Source organism: Myotis nattereri (assembly GCF_964212035.1).
Source record: "Myotis nattereri genome assembly, chromosome: 1".
In the NCBI taxonomy this organism is placed as follows: Eukaryota; Metazoa; Chordata; class Mammalia; order Chiroptera; family Vespertilionidae; genus Myotis; species Myotis nattereri.
This window is the reverse complement of record NC_138075.1, coordinates 143,775,291-143,791,587: the sequence shown is the minus strand read 5'-3', so window position 1 is coordinate 143,791,587 and position 16,297 is coordinate 143,775,291. Positions and strand designations below refer to the sequence as shown.

At 37.2% G+C, this 16,297-nt stretch overlaps 1 protein-coding gene across 1 annotated transcript in view; it reads right to left on the bottom strand.

Moving 5' to 3' along the window:
- The window catches only part of TET2 (tet methylcytosine dioxygenase 2), a gene marked incomplete at its 3' end in the record, with an annotated part of 116,017 nt that overhangs the window by 28,778 nt on the left and 70,942 nt on the right, over window positions 1-16,297 (bottom strand). Inside the window, exons 3-6 of the mRNA XM_081098883.1 lie at window positions 4,371-7,813; window positions 2,617-2,707; window positions 1,171-1,264; window positions 343-551 (exon numbers count right to left, since the gene is read on the bottom strand). Coding sequence (XP_080955009.1) covers window positions 343-551; window positions 1,171-1,264; window positions 2,617-2,707; window positions 4,371-7,767 — 3,791 coding nt within the window. The 5' untranslated portion in view covers window positions 7,768-7,813. The remainder of the gene's footprint in view (window positions 1-342; window positions 552-1,170; window positions 1,265-2,616; window positions 2,708-4,370; window positions 7,814-16,297) is intronic.

The following is a 16,297-nucleotide window of genomic DNA, read 5'->3' as shown; positions in this document are numbered from 1 at the left end:
TACTTACTCATGTGATGGCCAGGCACACAAGCGACTTGTCATTTGCAGCAAGTAGATAGACAAGTATTTTCAAGTTTATGGTGCGATTGGGTTCATGCGGGTACAGACACTTAGCAAGCTGGTCCTAACTAATGGCTATGTTATCTGAAGGTACACAATATGAACGAAATTGTCTCACACTGTCCATGTTAGCAAACACAACCTCCTATTGCATGACTGTGAAGCGGGCATTTTGACCCCCATTTTAAAAATGTGAAAATGCAGGTTCAACTCTCTTCCCTCCAACCAACGATCAGGCTTTGCTATCCGAGGGAAGAGAGAAGAGGTCCTGGCTTCACTTACTCTTCGTTCAGGGCACACCGCCGGTTGGTGAGCGTGCCGTACTTCCTCAGCGTCTCGGTGAGCTCCGAGTAGAGTTTGTCAGCCAGAGTCAGGGGGATGCCTTCCCACACCAGGATCAGAATCACAATCACTGCAGCCTCACAGGTATGGCCAGCTCGCTCCCGCACCAAACACAGTAGCTTCTCCTCGCTGCTGCTTCTGCGCACCACCTGTGCGGGTCACCATTCCACCCCAACACCCCCCACCCCAACCAAAACAAGACAAGGGTCACTTGCAGCAGATGTCAGCATTGATTTATGTATGCATATTTTCTCACGTCTGGGTCACAGGGCAACATTTACCACCCCCTACAACTTGCCTTTTGTAGCCCATGTACAAAGTGGGGGTTTACCCTGGGGTCAGAACTGGGAGAGGTGAAAAACTGCTCAATGTTTAGCTGACTACTGTATACCCAGCAGAGTTGGGGCAACGCTCCCTGAATTAAAGCCAGAGCTAGAGGGAAGACATGCAGGTCTTTTTCATAAAGATCAAGGTTTTCATAAATGACGTGAAGGTATTTAAAGGAAGAATTATACTTGTAGCAGGTGCTTGAAGGGACCTCCTTCTCACCATTCAATTCTTTCAATTAAATATGGTTAGCATATGATTATAAAACTAATCTGTCTTTTCCTTAAGAGATCACACATGATAAAATAAATATAAGCAATATTCCTTTTAGCTGGTATAAATAACTCTTTGATCTGGGTTAACATAATTTTTTCAGGGTTAAATTTAATGAATGAAAATGCCCAGAACTGAAGACCAAAAGCCCTGTCAAGTCACACTTACCCATTTGGCAATAGGACATCCCTGAGAACTTTTGCCTTCTTTACCAGTATAGATGACTCTTTCAATCCTAATAGCTTTACCCTTCTGTCCAAACCTTAAAGAAATCCACAGAAACACACACACACATAAAATTAGCAAATGGGCCTAAAAGATACCCAAAATATTGAACATCTGAGTGTAATTTTACTCTATTACCACATCCTGAGAAATAAATGGTTTATTTATTTTTTTAAAGTTTATGCCAAGCAAACTAGATAATAGACTTTAAGCCTCGTTTTTCCTCAGTATAAGAATATACTGATAATTGTAATGAACTATTTCAAAATTATATGTTAGGTGAAAATAATGGGAAAACTTAGTTTTATACATAATTTCACAAAGCACAAGACTTTTTTAAGTTTGCTAAATTCAGTCTTCTAAGATATATACTATTTGATTTTTGTCATTAAATTTAGCTATTTTAAACATAGGGAATCATAATAGATTTTAGTTATAACTGTTCCTCAAAGAATCTCACATTTTTAAAAAGGAAGCTGGCAAATAACTAGTATCCAGCAATACTGAGAATATAGGATAGTTCTAGAAATTGATTATATCTTCCCTTCTGACCAAGGTACTACTTACTACTTGTTAATAAATAAAAAGGGGGCCGTGAAATGATTAGTAAAGTTCTACATGCTAATTTGGAAATGGGGCAAGAATGATGCAAAGTATGTCCTTGCTGCCCAGCATGTCTCCTAATGTATTTCAATGATAACACTGCCTACCTCTTAGAGAAAAGGCATCCTAGCATAGTGACAGCTCAAGAGCTGTGGATCCCTATATGAATGTCTCTCTGCATTGAGTATCTCGCTCTTAAGAGTCTTCTACATGCAGGAGTAACTGTAGATTCAGGTAAGTACTTGCATACCTGTGACTGACAGTAAAAAAAGAAAATGCAACTATAAATAGAATGTCTCTATTTCTATTCAGTATATCACACTTGCCCTTTGCTCAGGCTGGGGACAGCTTCCTTAGAGAGGACTACGCCTTTTCAATTCTAGGTGAATTTAACTCAACGGGTTCCTTTCTTAAACCACACGTCCCCCCTCTTCCTCTTTGACACTTTATCGCCCAGTGGGAGAGCCACAGTGGGGCCTCTCACTGCAGCTTGTGCCAGCACCCTTATGCCTGGCAAGCAGGATGATTCTTGCTCATGCCTGGGTTTTCTGGCACCCATGTCAAAGTGGGCAGCCTGTGCCGGCTCGCAGACTCTTGGTCCTGTCAAATATTGTGACTCCCTGGTGAATAGCTCAGTGTGCAGGATTGGCAACCCTCGAATAGCTAAGCCTATTAGTAATTACTCAATTTACGATTGTTTACTGCTTTGTGTGTGTGTAAGCTGGAAAAGTCTGACATATACAAAAGGATAAACGTTACTCTGCCCTGTGCCTTTGCGTTAATTACCTTTCTTCCATGATTTCTCTAATAGCTGCCACATTAGGACCTGCTCCTAGATGGGTATAAAAAGGACCTTCATCTTTTTCAATAATTTGCTCTGTTGAGATAATAGAAGATTATTATTTTAGACCTCAATTATACTAAATATAAAGGCTACATCCACAAAGCTTATCCCCCAACTGCACATTAAGGGCCCTAAATGTGACTTTACACATTTTTTTCCCCCAAATGAGTAAATTAAGGGAGTCATTTATTAGAAAATGTGTGAAATAATTAAGTATATGCATATGTTGGCTGTTGGATAAAAATGTATTAAATTATATTTCAGATATGGACTAAGAAATTATTTTATACCAAATGCATGGAACCAAACAAGAAAAAGTGTGGGGATTATAATATATTATATGTAATATCAAATACAATTGGTTTTGTACACTAAAAAAAGTTTTTATAGCTAACTGGAATTCTGCCTGCTACTTGGATGTTAAAAGATTAGAATATAATTTCCTATCTTATCTCACCCCTAGGTGATTTCTCAGTTTATTGTCAAGATACCTTTTTCTCCTCTTGTCTCCCCACAACATTTTATCACTCTGTTTTGAAATTAAAAACATTGACTCCAGACCCATATTTGTACATACTTTAGAACAATTTTTGAAGTGAAAAAATACTGGAGTGGGTCAGGTAAAAGGAAGAGGCTCCTGTCAAAGATGGGATGTGGGGGAGAAAAGGGTTAGGGTGATGGGAGAAGGGAGTGAAGGTGGTTATAACTTACCTAATATTACCTATGACATGTGTGGCACTTAGCCCAGTGAGGCAACCTAAACCTGACCACACACAAAGGGACAGTAGGCATCCTCCCTCATCACCTATAAGATGCAGGGTGTCCCATCATAAGAGGAATAACATGGGGTGGGTGGACCACTAGCCACATTAGTTTGACATGTTTTTTCAAATGTCTTCTACTGTACCCAAGCTGTATAGCTATTATTAAGATATCCACATATATGTATAAAATCTGTATCCATCAGCAAAATGTTTCCTTATTCCAACAGACCTGTCACGTATCTTGAATTTTAACAAAAAGGTGTTTGTTTCAAAAATAGGAAATTACATATATTTATAAAAAAGATAAAACTTTAAAGAGAAAATAGAATCAAAATGAATATAAATCACACAATATTTCAAGTATATAAATGGAGAAAGGGCAACTTCATGAATATTCAGAACTTCAAGCATTACAATTTCCCCCAACTCAACAAGACTGAAGATAATTTCTCCCTTATAGAAATTAGCCTTGTAAAACTAATACCTTCAACCCCAAATTAAAAAATATTAAAAGCTTCTACACTAGTTTGCATATGACAGTTATTTTTCTCATTTTAATAGATGTTTTTACTGCCTAGCTGTCTCTCCAAAAAAAATATTTATAAAGACAAATAGATTAATTACTCTATAGCAGATAGCTTTATATTTTAAAGGGTTTGAATACAGAGAAAAATGAGCATGCACAATTGTTTTAATATTTTGAAAAAAACTGAATGTAAGTGAAGTTCTTTCTTGCACAGCACAAGCATTTGTAATTCAAAGACAAGAAATGTAAGCTTCAGATTTTTATGAGCCTTTAAAAATTGCTGCCAGACTAAAAAAAAAAAAAAAAAAAAAAAAAGGAAGGAAAAAGAAAGAAAGTCCCATATCTAAAGATGAATTTGCTAATTCTGGATAAACACCATATGTCTCAGAACATTTTTGGCACTTACCTACACATCTGCATGATGGGAAATCATATTGAGTCTTGACAGGTGTATCCAATAAATTTTTTATAGGCGTATCTAGTAATTTGGAAGGTGACTCTAAAAAATTATTGAGAACAGAACCAGCTGTTCTTTTGGTTGGTGTCTTTTCTGAAGGAGTTGCCTGCTGCTCTAAAGCTGGGGTGTGGCTATCGAGTTCTGCAGCACTGGTATGTCTAGATAAAACTGTGACTGGCCCTGACATTTCAACTTTGACTTGCTTCTGTGATTTGAGAGTGAGAGCCTTATGGTCAAATAGTGACTTGACCTGGAACTGCTTCAGGTGTTGCTCCATGGTCTCGAGAATGCTCCTCTGCTGCACATTATCACAGCTCAGGGGTGGAATCTCTTGCTTAGTTATCTTTTTCCACATTTTGTTTTCTGGCTGTGCTGACTTGGGGTGCATACAGGCATGGGGCTTGGATCCAGGTTCAACCTTAATTGGCCTGTGTGCCTGATTGTGGCAAGACTCAGTTTGGGGTTGTTGGTTTTGCTGCTGCTCTTGCTTCTGTAAGAGGTGCCATCTCAGAGCAGCGTGCTTTTGAATGTCCTTCTGGGGAGGGGTCTGAATGTGACTTCCTCCTTGTTCAGGCACAGTGAAAGCGTTTGCTTGGTTGTGCATCAGGTACCTTTGCTGAGTGAGTTGTGCAGCTTGTTGGCCAGACAAATCTTGGTTTTTACTTTTATATCCCTGGAGAACGGAAGCCTGTGGAGGCTTCTGTCCTTGTTCTTGAAAGCACCTGTGAAGACCATCTTGTTTTGTGGTCACATTATTTGGAAAATATTGCATGTGATGCAAGTTTGGGGTCTTGTTTCCAGAAAAATGTTCAGGATGTAAAGTCTGTTCTGTATTCTTTGAAGCTGGGTGAATGTTGTTTGAACAAGAAATCTGTACTTTGCTTGCATTTGACTTCAAGATATGACCATAAGGGGAATTTCTACTGTTCATATTCTGTATGTGCTCCAATCCCATTTGGGTATTATGAGTCTGAAACTCACTTGATTTTGAATATTGATTTTCACCATGAAAGCGTTCTTCCACTTTAATCTGGCTAAAGAACGATCCTTCCCTTTGCTGACCACAGTTGCCTTGGGGATGAGAAAAAGTATGGGGCATTTGTTCTTTATTCTCCATGTGTAATTTTTGCTGTTGCTGCTGGTTTTGAGGGAGATGTGAATTCTGGGATGTCTGTGTTTGTGCTGCCTGATTATGAGACTTGTGTTGCAAAAGATGTGAGTTTGAGAAGGGCTCCGTCTCTGAAGCCTGTTGATTCAAGTGCTGCTTTAATGGCGAGGGCATGAGTTTCTTATGCTCGGAGTCTGGTCTCTGTTGAAAATGAAACCTTGGGGTGCAGAGTGACTGTGTGTGAGCTTCAGGGGAAGGGTCTGTCTTGGAGAAGTGCACCTGGAGTGAGGGGTTTTGGAGCTGGAGATGCTGGTCCCCTGTAACTTGAGACTGCCCATGATTCAACTCAAGTTGGTACCTTTGTGGCCTCTGCTCTGGCTGCATCATTTTCTGGGTGCAAGCTTGCCCTGGGAGCCCCCCAGGCATGTTGGAATTTCCAGTGTATTGTTTGGAGGTCATTTGATTGGAGGAGTTGGGCTGATACTGAAGGACTGACCGCAGAGGTGCTTTATATTTTAGATGGGATTCTGCTTGAGGAAATTGAGGGGCCTTCAATTCAATCCATCCTGGTTTCAGATGGGGCTGTGTTGGGAGCACAAGATCGAGTGTTTGTGGCTTATCTTGACCCTTCAGAACCTCCTGTTCTTTGTGCCCCATCAGCTGCTGGCAGTGGTCCTGTGGCCCTCCACTGCTACCGAGAGTTGGTGGGTTATGCTTGGGATGTTCTGGTGTTGGTCTTGCTTTCTCAGGACACAATGGAAGAGTCATTGTCCCTGGAGTCCGTGTGTCATTCTTGTTAACACAATTATTCTGAAGCCTTTCTGGAAGTGCCAGAGAGGGGATGGGTACATGTGTAGGTGGGTTAGGACTCTGGGACGGTGGTGCCTCCGGTTCACCCTCTATCTTCACTTCCCTTAAAAGAGCTGTGTTACTTTGGTTGGGGTAGTGATGGTGTTCTTCCACACCACCATCACTCAGAGTGCTTTTTCCTTCTGAAGGAAGCTGAGGAACCTCTGGAAGAGGAGGAGACAAAAGCAACTGTGATGGCGGTGGTGTGACAGTGGCGGAAAAGGAATCCTTAGAGGACACTGAGGTTTGCTTGAAGTAAGCACCATTCATTTCATTTTGCGTGAAATACCGTTCAGAGCTGCCACCAGGAGCCTGCAAAATGCTGCTGGAACCTGAACAGAATTCTTCACCAGCCACTAGCTTTGTGGTTCCTTGGACGTTACCGTTTTCTGCAGGAGATGGGCATATCTCAAAGACTGGTTTTTGTTGTTCTGGTTTCTGAAAGGAACAGGTACCTAGCATTGCAGCTGGTTTACTGACATTATCAGCGTCACAGGCCTCAATCATGACTGCAGCTGGCTCTGGAGGCAGCTCAGAGTTCGAGGTCTGTGGGAAATTGGTCTGCCCTGAGGTATACAACGGGTGAGTGATCTCACAGGACAACTCATTAATAGCCGGACTGTTAATGGCATGTATGTGAGATGTGGTTTTCTGCACCGCAATGGAAACACAATCTGGGTAATATTGAGACAGTGTTTTTTCCAGGAGTTCACCATGTGTGTTTTCCATGGAAGAGGCAGAAACTGTAGCACCATTAGGCATTAGCACTGACTTGTTTTTAAGAAGTAATACAACGTTCTTGTCATGGTAGTTCACATCTTTGCCCTCCTGCTCATTCAGAATCTGATGCTCTGCATTTTCAGACCCACTCGAGTTGTGTGTTGAAAAACTGGTGGTATCTTTAACTGCATTTTCTGGGGCCACAGAGCTCACAGATTCTCTCTTGTCATTCATATCGGAGACATTTGGTTGACTGCTGCCTTTGCCTGGATTTCTTTCTTGTCTTTCCCCGAAGTTCTTTCCTTCTCCATTGGCCTTTTGGTCTTGTTTCAACTTCTTGTTCTGATGGAGCCCAGAGAGAGAAGGTTCACTAACTGTGCGTTTTATCCCTCCATTCTGCAAACACTGGGAATACCCTCTGCCTTCTTGTATAAAGTCTGGGCTGACACGACTATTCTGGCTGCCCTTCATATGGGGTGTTCCATAATGACCTTTGAAAGATTGCCACTTGGTGTCTCCATTCACTTCTGGATAAGGTCTCTCTGGTAATGGGCTTCCATTCTGGAGCTTTATAGCCAGAGGTTCTGTCTGGCAGATGGGAGAAGGAGATGGTGTCAAGAATGGACTTAGTCTGTTGCCCTCCACATGGTTGGTTCTATCCTGTTCCATCAGGCTTGCTTCGGGGCCATCCACAAGGCTGCCCTCAGAGTGAATTCTAAAGAGCACAGAGACAAAAATGAAGGTGCATTAATACATGTCTCACTTGAGTAATGCATCTTAGAGAATTAGCATGTCGTTAATAGTATTGGAATTCTTAGACATAGTAAATTGTAATATTCACTTTCATGGAAGGCCAGTAGCTGATTACTCTTGCCCGGCCAGCATGGCTCAGTGATTGAGCATCGACCTATAAACCAGAAGGTCAGGGTTTGATTACTGGTCAGAGCACATGCCTGGGTTGCCCAGGTTGCAGTCTTGATACTTGGTAGAGGGCATGCATGAGGCAGCCAATCAATGATTCTCTCTCATCATTGATGTTTCTATCTCTCTCTCTCTCTCCCTCTCCCTCCTTCTCTGAAATCATAAAATATATTTAAAAATAAAATGATTACTCTTGTCGTCCCAGCAATTGCCATTGCCATAGTTATGGTCACAGAGAATGAAGATGATCAAAATCACCAGCTCATGTGGGAAGGTCATACTGTATTAGTAAACATTAACCACTCCTTTCCCAATAATTCTTCGTATCAAAATGCTAAGAACAGTGGAGAAAGACTACCTCCATTCTGTCTTCTCTAGCGCCTTACATAGCAAATCACTAGCTAAGCTATCAATTCTATTTTCTATATATTCCTTGAATTTTCTTCACTGATATTTGGTAGCCAGCTTTACATTATCTTGGTTCATTACCCATTGCAGTAGCTTTTTAAAGGGTTTCTCTCCTAGCCCAGTCTGTCCTCACCAGTCCCCAATGCTCCTTCAAATAGTTCTCAGAGAGAAGGTTCTAAAATGCAAATCTGATGTCATAGCCTCCTTAACATAGTTTACTGGCTTTATACTACTTGCATTAGTAGTTCTCAAACTCGTTTACTCAAACACACCTGAAAGATAAGGCACACTGCCTTTAGTGTTTACATCCCAGCAGATAAGTCAGGGATGAAAAGTGTAGTTTATAAAATGCCCTTTCTAGGTGAATCTATGTTTTCTTCTACAGTCCTGGCTGCCCACTTCTATTGAGAATTCCTGCCTAATATAAATATATGTTCATATGCAGGTTTCTATTTTCCTCTCCTTCTACTTCCTCTCACAATTTATAGTCCAACTATAACAACAACTTATAAATATTATGATACTGTTGTCTGCCCAGAATACCTTCTTAGTCCCCCAATTTGCCCAGAGACTCTTCTACATTCCTCTAAAACTATCTCAGATATCACATTCCCTAGGAATCCTCTTTCGGTTTTCCAAGAGGATTAAACATTCCCAATTCTATACTGTTTCTATTATGTTTCATAAGGTCTACAGTAAACATATCATACTCAATTGTATTCTACTCTCTTACTGGACTGTAAACTCCTTAAGAATACTCTACTCTGTTCATGTTTGTGCTTAGTATAAAGTAAGCATTCAATCAGTTTCAAATGTGCTCATCTTATGATTATTTCTTCATTCATTCATTCATTCATTCATTCATTCAAACATTTTTTAGACCAATACTGATGGAGATTTCAAAGTCCAAATAATAGAAAGAACAGGAAGAAATGGGCACTAAAATATATAAATAATCCATTAGATAAAGTAAATGCTGCCCTGTTCATGATATAGTTATGCCTTATTTTCCCACAGTTTTTCTCATTACATATATTTTAAGCATGTTGATGAGAGCATGAGTGTGTGTGTGTGTGTGTGTGTGGGGGGGGGGTTGGTGGTTAATGAGAAATGAGGACACATTTGTAATACCTTAACCAATAAAGAAATTTAAAAAAAAAGAATGTAAGTTTTTTAAAAAAATCAAAATTACTTTGCCTCTGGGCTATTAAAAAACCCATTGCTTATGTTGCTTACTAACCAAGACAAATGAAACAGAAGAAGAAATAAGATATTAACACTGGAAAGCAACACTAAAGTTATCATTATTTGCAGATGATAAGATTGTACACTGGTCTACCAAGAGAATCAACTGAAAAACTATTAGAATTGATCAGAATTCAGTAAAGTAGCTGAAGAAAAAAAATCAATAGCCTTGACATATAAAAGCAACAACCAGTCAGAAATGTTAGTGGAATAATATACAGTAATAGAATATATATATGTGTATATATATATATATATATATATATATATATATATATATATATCTCACCAAAAGTATACTTCACAAGAAACATGGAAAATCTATTGGAATAAAAGTTTAAAACAAGTAGAAAGGTATATGGTCTTTTATATTGTCAAATTAAAGTATTCATTTAATGTACTCTAAATAAAAATGATAGCAGAAGGTTTTGAGGTATTAAAGAAGCTGATTCTAAAGTTAGTGGGGGAGGGGGAATAAACAAATCAAATGACCAGGAATAACCTGAAAAAGAGCCATAATAGAGCCTGAACAGGGCAGTAGCCACTTTAAGAGATATTTAAAAGCAAGTAAAGCTATCATACTTAAAACAGCTTGTACTTATACATTGATAGGTGATAGAGTGCTATTAAGGCCAATGAAATAAAATGTCCAGAAATAGATAAAAAAGAAATATGGTTTGAGGTAATGATGACATTTCAAATAAATATATTGAAACAATTGGGTAGCCGTCTGAAAAAAATGATAAAGTTTAATCTATCCCTGATACCCTATATGAAAATGAATTTTAGATGAATTTAAAATATGAATATGAACCCCCTAAATTAAAAGCAGACTAAGAAAAATGTCTAAAAATTATCTAATGACTAAGTTATTTGTGACCCAAAATATCAAAGGCATAACATACTAGAAAGTTCAGTAAAATGTATGCATGCAAAAATAAGCCCATAAGCAAAGTTAAAAGTCACATAAAACTTTTCTTAATATATAGAACTCATAGAAAATGACAAGAGCCCCAACCATCCAAAAGAAAAATGAACAAAGGACGTGGACAGTTCACAGAAAATGAAATGAAATGGCTCTTAAATATTTAGAAGATATGCAGCATCACTAATAAAAATAAGTACGAATTAAAACTAACAAGATTCCTTTTTTTTTAAAATTGGAAAAGATAAAAAAGTTTGATAATACACTATGTTGACTGGCATGTAGTGAAACAGACACTCTCTTGTACGGTTCTTGGGAGTCAAAATTAATACTAATACAATGGAAGACAATTTAGCAACATCTACCGAATATCACAGGAACTTTTCTTGACCCTTTAGTTTCAAGAACTTACCTAGCAAGTATGCTCATATATATGTTAACTGATGTATGCACAATCTTTTTCAGTAGCAAAAGGAAACAATCTATATTTTCAGATTGAAATATTTCCAACTAATTAAATGAAATGAAGCAAGCTCAGAACATTATGTATAAGAATGCCACACATGTACATTAAAAAAAAATAAAAAATAAAGTCAGCTCTGGGAGAATATACAACAAACTGGTAATAATATTTTGCCTCCAGGAAAAGGACTGGGGAGGCTAGAAGAATAGCACTGGGAGGAAGATTGCTTTGAACTGTTTGCTGTTTCTGTAACTTTTACTCATGTGTATCCTATATAATAAACGCGTAGTATGTAAATTATCCCCTTGACCGGGAGGTCGTCCAGGAGTTCAACCGGGGGGTGGGGCAGGCTGGGGGAAGGGAGGGAGGCCCCGGCTGGCAGCTGGCAGCCAGCAGCTGCTAGGGACCCAACTAGTGCACAAATTTCGTGCACTGGGCCTCTAGTTAATTAATAAATAAAATTACATAATTCCTACGGGACAAAAGAAAAGAAAAAACAGAGCCAAGGGATGTCTTCATTTCTAAGAGATCTCCTTGCTTTTAAATAATTAAGAGATGGCCTATAAATGCATAGCCACTAGTCACATATTACTATTGAGGAAATGAAATGTGGTTAGTCCAAACTGAGATGCACTATAGTGTAAATGCACACTGCATTTTAAAGACCTTAGTGTGGAAAAAAAAAAACCCAAACAAAACAAACAAACAAACAACAACAACTCAATTTTTAAAACTATCATTTGACTTTGGGTGGTAAAATATATAGATCTTGTAACAAAGAATCTACTCCTGAAACCTATATGATCCTATAAAGCAATGTCACCCCAATAAATTTAATAAAAATAAAAACTATTCATTACATGTTGAAATACAGTATATTATTTTGGATATATTAAGTAAAATATCATTAATTTCAGTAGTTTCTTTTTACTTATTTTAGTGTGCATACTGAAAATTTTAAAATTCCACATGTGATTTATGCTGCAATTTATTGGACAGCTCAAAGCTAGACTAATACTCTTAATCATCAATAACCTTAGCAAAATATTCTAGGTTCTAGAACAGGGGTGGGCAAACTTTTTGACTCGAGGGCCACAATGGGTTCTTAAACTGGACCGGAGGGCCGGAACAAAAGCATGGATGGAATGTTTGTGTGAACTAATATAAATTCAAAGTAAACATCATTACATAAAAGGGTACGGTCTTTTTTTTTTTTTAGTTTTATTCATTTCAAACCCGTGGGCCGTAGTTTGCCCATGGCTGTTCTAGAATCATAAAAATTGATTTTTTAAATTAAATGTGAGAGGATTCTCCAAAGTCAAGGTACTGCCATCTTTCAAAAATTAAGGGGCATAGAAATAAGCCCAGATCAGATCAATTAGCTTTCCAAATAGTACAATAAAATACGTCTTCTTTTGACAACTGCAAAATCAATTCACCAGCTGCCAGCCGGGGCCTCCCCGCTTCCCCCAGCCCGCCCCACATTTATGTTATGATCTATATGGTATTTGCATGCTCTGTAAACGATGTAGATTGTCCTATTTTTCTAGATATAAAATATTTTAAGCATTTTTATTCTCTATTATGATCCATTCCACATAATTTGGACATTCTTTAAAATGTCAAAGGCAGAATTACAACAGGTGGAGTTCGCAAATCTTTTATGAGCATACTAGCTCCTAAGAAGAAATGAAGGTGATTTGCAATGAAATTATTTTTTTTTAAGAGAGAGAGAGGAAGAGGGAGATAGAAGAATCGATGAGTCAGCTGCCTTCTGCACAGCCCCTATTGTGATGGAGCCTGCAACCCGGGCATGTACCCTGATCAGAAATCCACCTGGCAACCTGTTGGTGCATGGAATGATGCTCAATCAACTGAGCCATAGCAGCTGGGCAATGGGATGTATTTTAATATGGAGTTTTAAACTCAATAGCCATTTAAAAATACTACTTTAAAGTAATTATCATAACTATTCTGTGACAGCAATTCTTTTAGTGTGCACAACTATTAGATATGGAAAGTTAAATGTTTAGCTTTCTCAGGGAGGGCAGAAAAATTATGAACCTTTCCATTTTAGGATGAGGATAATTTTTTATTTGAAGCTTATTTGTTATTAACCTATGAATCTGATTCAGGAATTCTAAACCAATCAAGTGCCTTTTTAGAGGGAGAAAGAGAATTATTTTCTTTGACTTCAATGTGTCCCAAACCACACTTTGTATGTATACATATCCCGGGATATTGTATGATCCACTAACCCACTTGCACAGCACTCTTTAAATGACCTATTGTTTTCATGCTGACATTGACAAGCATTATTTTTAATAAAAAAGAGAAATCATACCCGTTCATTTAGCTCATTGCAGAAATATTAGAAAAGCTTTCATGCTGTAATTATTAGTTATTTATACAAAGTATTTTTCAAACTTATATATTGAATAATTTATGTATAAGACAAAAAATTCCAATTATTGTAGATATCTACCTGCTAATAAGTGAAAATAGAGTTGATAGGTTATTTTTACAAATTTAGGGGGGAGAAAAGAAAACTTTTTCTAAAGTTAAACAAGTGTTTTCCTAATGAATGTAACTTTTTGATATAGAGATACGTATTTTTGTGTGACATTGCTTTTGCTTCTCAGAGACCAAGACAAAAAAAAAAAAATGACTAAAGAAGTTTATCACCACCAAACTATCACTGCAAGAAATTCTAAAGGAACTGTTGTAATGAGAAGAAGAAATGTAGTGAGAGAAACATAGGTACAAAGAATGAAAATGGCACTAAATAATTACCTATCAATAATAACCTTAAATACAAATGGATTAAATGCTCCAATCAAAAGACAGGGTAGCTGAATGGATATGAAAACATGACCCAAATATATTCTATATTACAAGAGACCCACCTTCACATAGGATGAGAGTGAAGGGATAGAAAAACATTTCTATGCAAATGGAAATAAAAAGAAAGCTGGGATAGTAATACTCATATCTGACAAAATAGACATCAAAATGAAGTCCATCACAAGAGACAATAAAGGTCACTACATAATATTAGAAGGAATGATCCAACAAGAGACTATAACTCTGGTAAACATATACACAACCAATATAGGAGTACCTAAATATATATATATATATATATATATATATATATATATATATATGTAACTTCTGGAGGATTTTAAGGGAGAGATAGATAGCAATACAGTCATAGTAGGGGACTTTAACAGCCTGCTAACTGATTAGATCTTCCAGACAAAATTAACAAGGGAACAGTGACTCTAAATGTCACACTGGATCATATGGATTTAATTGACATTTATAGAACATTTCACCCCAAAGCTGCAGAGTATACATTCTTCTCAAGTGCACATGGACCATTCTCAAAGATAGATCATATGATAGGACACAAAACAAGTCTCTACAAGTTCAAGAGACTTGAAATCATATCAAGCAACTTTTCAGATCACAATGGAATAAAATTAGAAATCAACTACAATAAAAATACTCAAACATTCAAACACATGGAGGCTAAATAGCACATTATTAAACAATGAATGGGTTATCAATAATGAGATCAAGAAAAAAACACACAAAAAAAAATCCAGGAAAAAAATGAAAATGAACACACAACAACCCAAAATATATTGGACACAGCAAAAGCAGTCCTGAGAGGGAAGTTCATAGCACTACAGGCCTACCTCAAAAAACAAAAAAAATTAATAATAAACTATTTAATCCTACAACTTAAAGAATTAGAAAGAGAACAATAAGAAAAGACCAGAGTAAGTAGAAGGAAGGAAATAATGAAGATTAAGTCAGAAATAAATGACATATAGACTAAAAAACAATGCAAAAGATTATTGAAACCAAGAGCTGGTTCTTTGAAAAGATAAACAAGATTGACAAACCTTTAGCCAGACTCATCAAGAAACAAAGAGAGAGGAACCAAGTAATTAAAATCAGAAAACAAATGCGGTGAAGTAACAACTGACATCACAATAATACAAAGGTTTGTAAGAAAATATTTTGAGCAACTATATGCCAATAAGCTGGACAATGTGGATGAAATGGTCAAATTCTTAGAAAATTACAATCTTCCAAAACTGAATCAGGAAGAATCAGAAAACCTGAATAGGCCAATAATAATTGAGGATATTGAAGCAGTAATAAAAAAAACTCCCAGTAAATAAAAGCCCGGATCTGGACGACTTCATGGGGAGTTTTACCAAACATTCAAAGAAGAATTAACTATTCCAAACTGTTCCAAAAAATTTAAGAGGAAGGAACACTTACAAGGATTTTTTTTTTTTTATAAGGCTGGCGTTATCCTAATTCCAAAGTCAGATAACGACACTACAAAGAGAATTATAGGCCAATATCCCTGATGAACACAGATGCTAAACTCCTCAACAAAATATTAGCAAATCAGGTCCAGCAATATATTAAAAAGTTCACACAACATGACCAAGTGGGATTTCTTCCAGGAATGCAAGGCTGGTACAATATTCATAAATCAATAAACATGATACATCACATAAAGAAACTGAAAGACAAAAATCACATGAGCATATCAACAGACCTAGAAAAAGCATTCGAAAAATCAACACCCATTTTTGATAAAATCTCTCAACAAAGTGGGAATAGAGGGATCATACCTCAACATAATAAAAGCCATATATGACAAACTACAGCCAACATCATACTCATGGGCAAAACTAAAACCATTTCCCCTAAGAACAGGAACAAGACAGGGAAGTCCACTTTCACCACACTTATTCAAAATAGTACTGGAAGTACTAGCCACAGCAATTAGACAAGAAGAAAACATAAAAGGCATTTGCATTAGAAAGGAGGAAGTAAAACTCTCATTATTCACAGATGACATGATACTGTCCATATAAAACCCTAAAGACCCCACCAAAAAAACTACTAGATTTAATAAACGAATTCAGCAATGTAGCAGGATACAAAATTAACACTCAGAAATTGATGGCATTTTTATACACCAATAATGAATTCTCAGAAAGACGAACTAAAGAAACAATCCCATTAACCATTACAACAAAAAATTTAAGATACTTAGGAATAAACTTAAGCAAGGAGGTAAAAGACTTGTACTTGGAAAACTATAGGATGTTGAAAAAGAGATAGAGGAAGATATAAACAAGTGGAAGAATATACCATGTCCATGGATTGGTAGAATTAATATCACTAAAATGTCCACACTACCC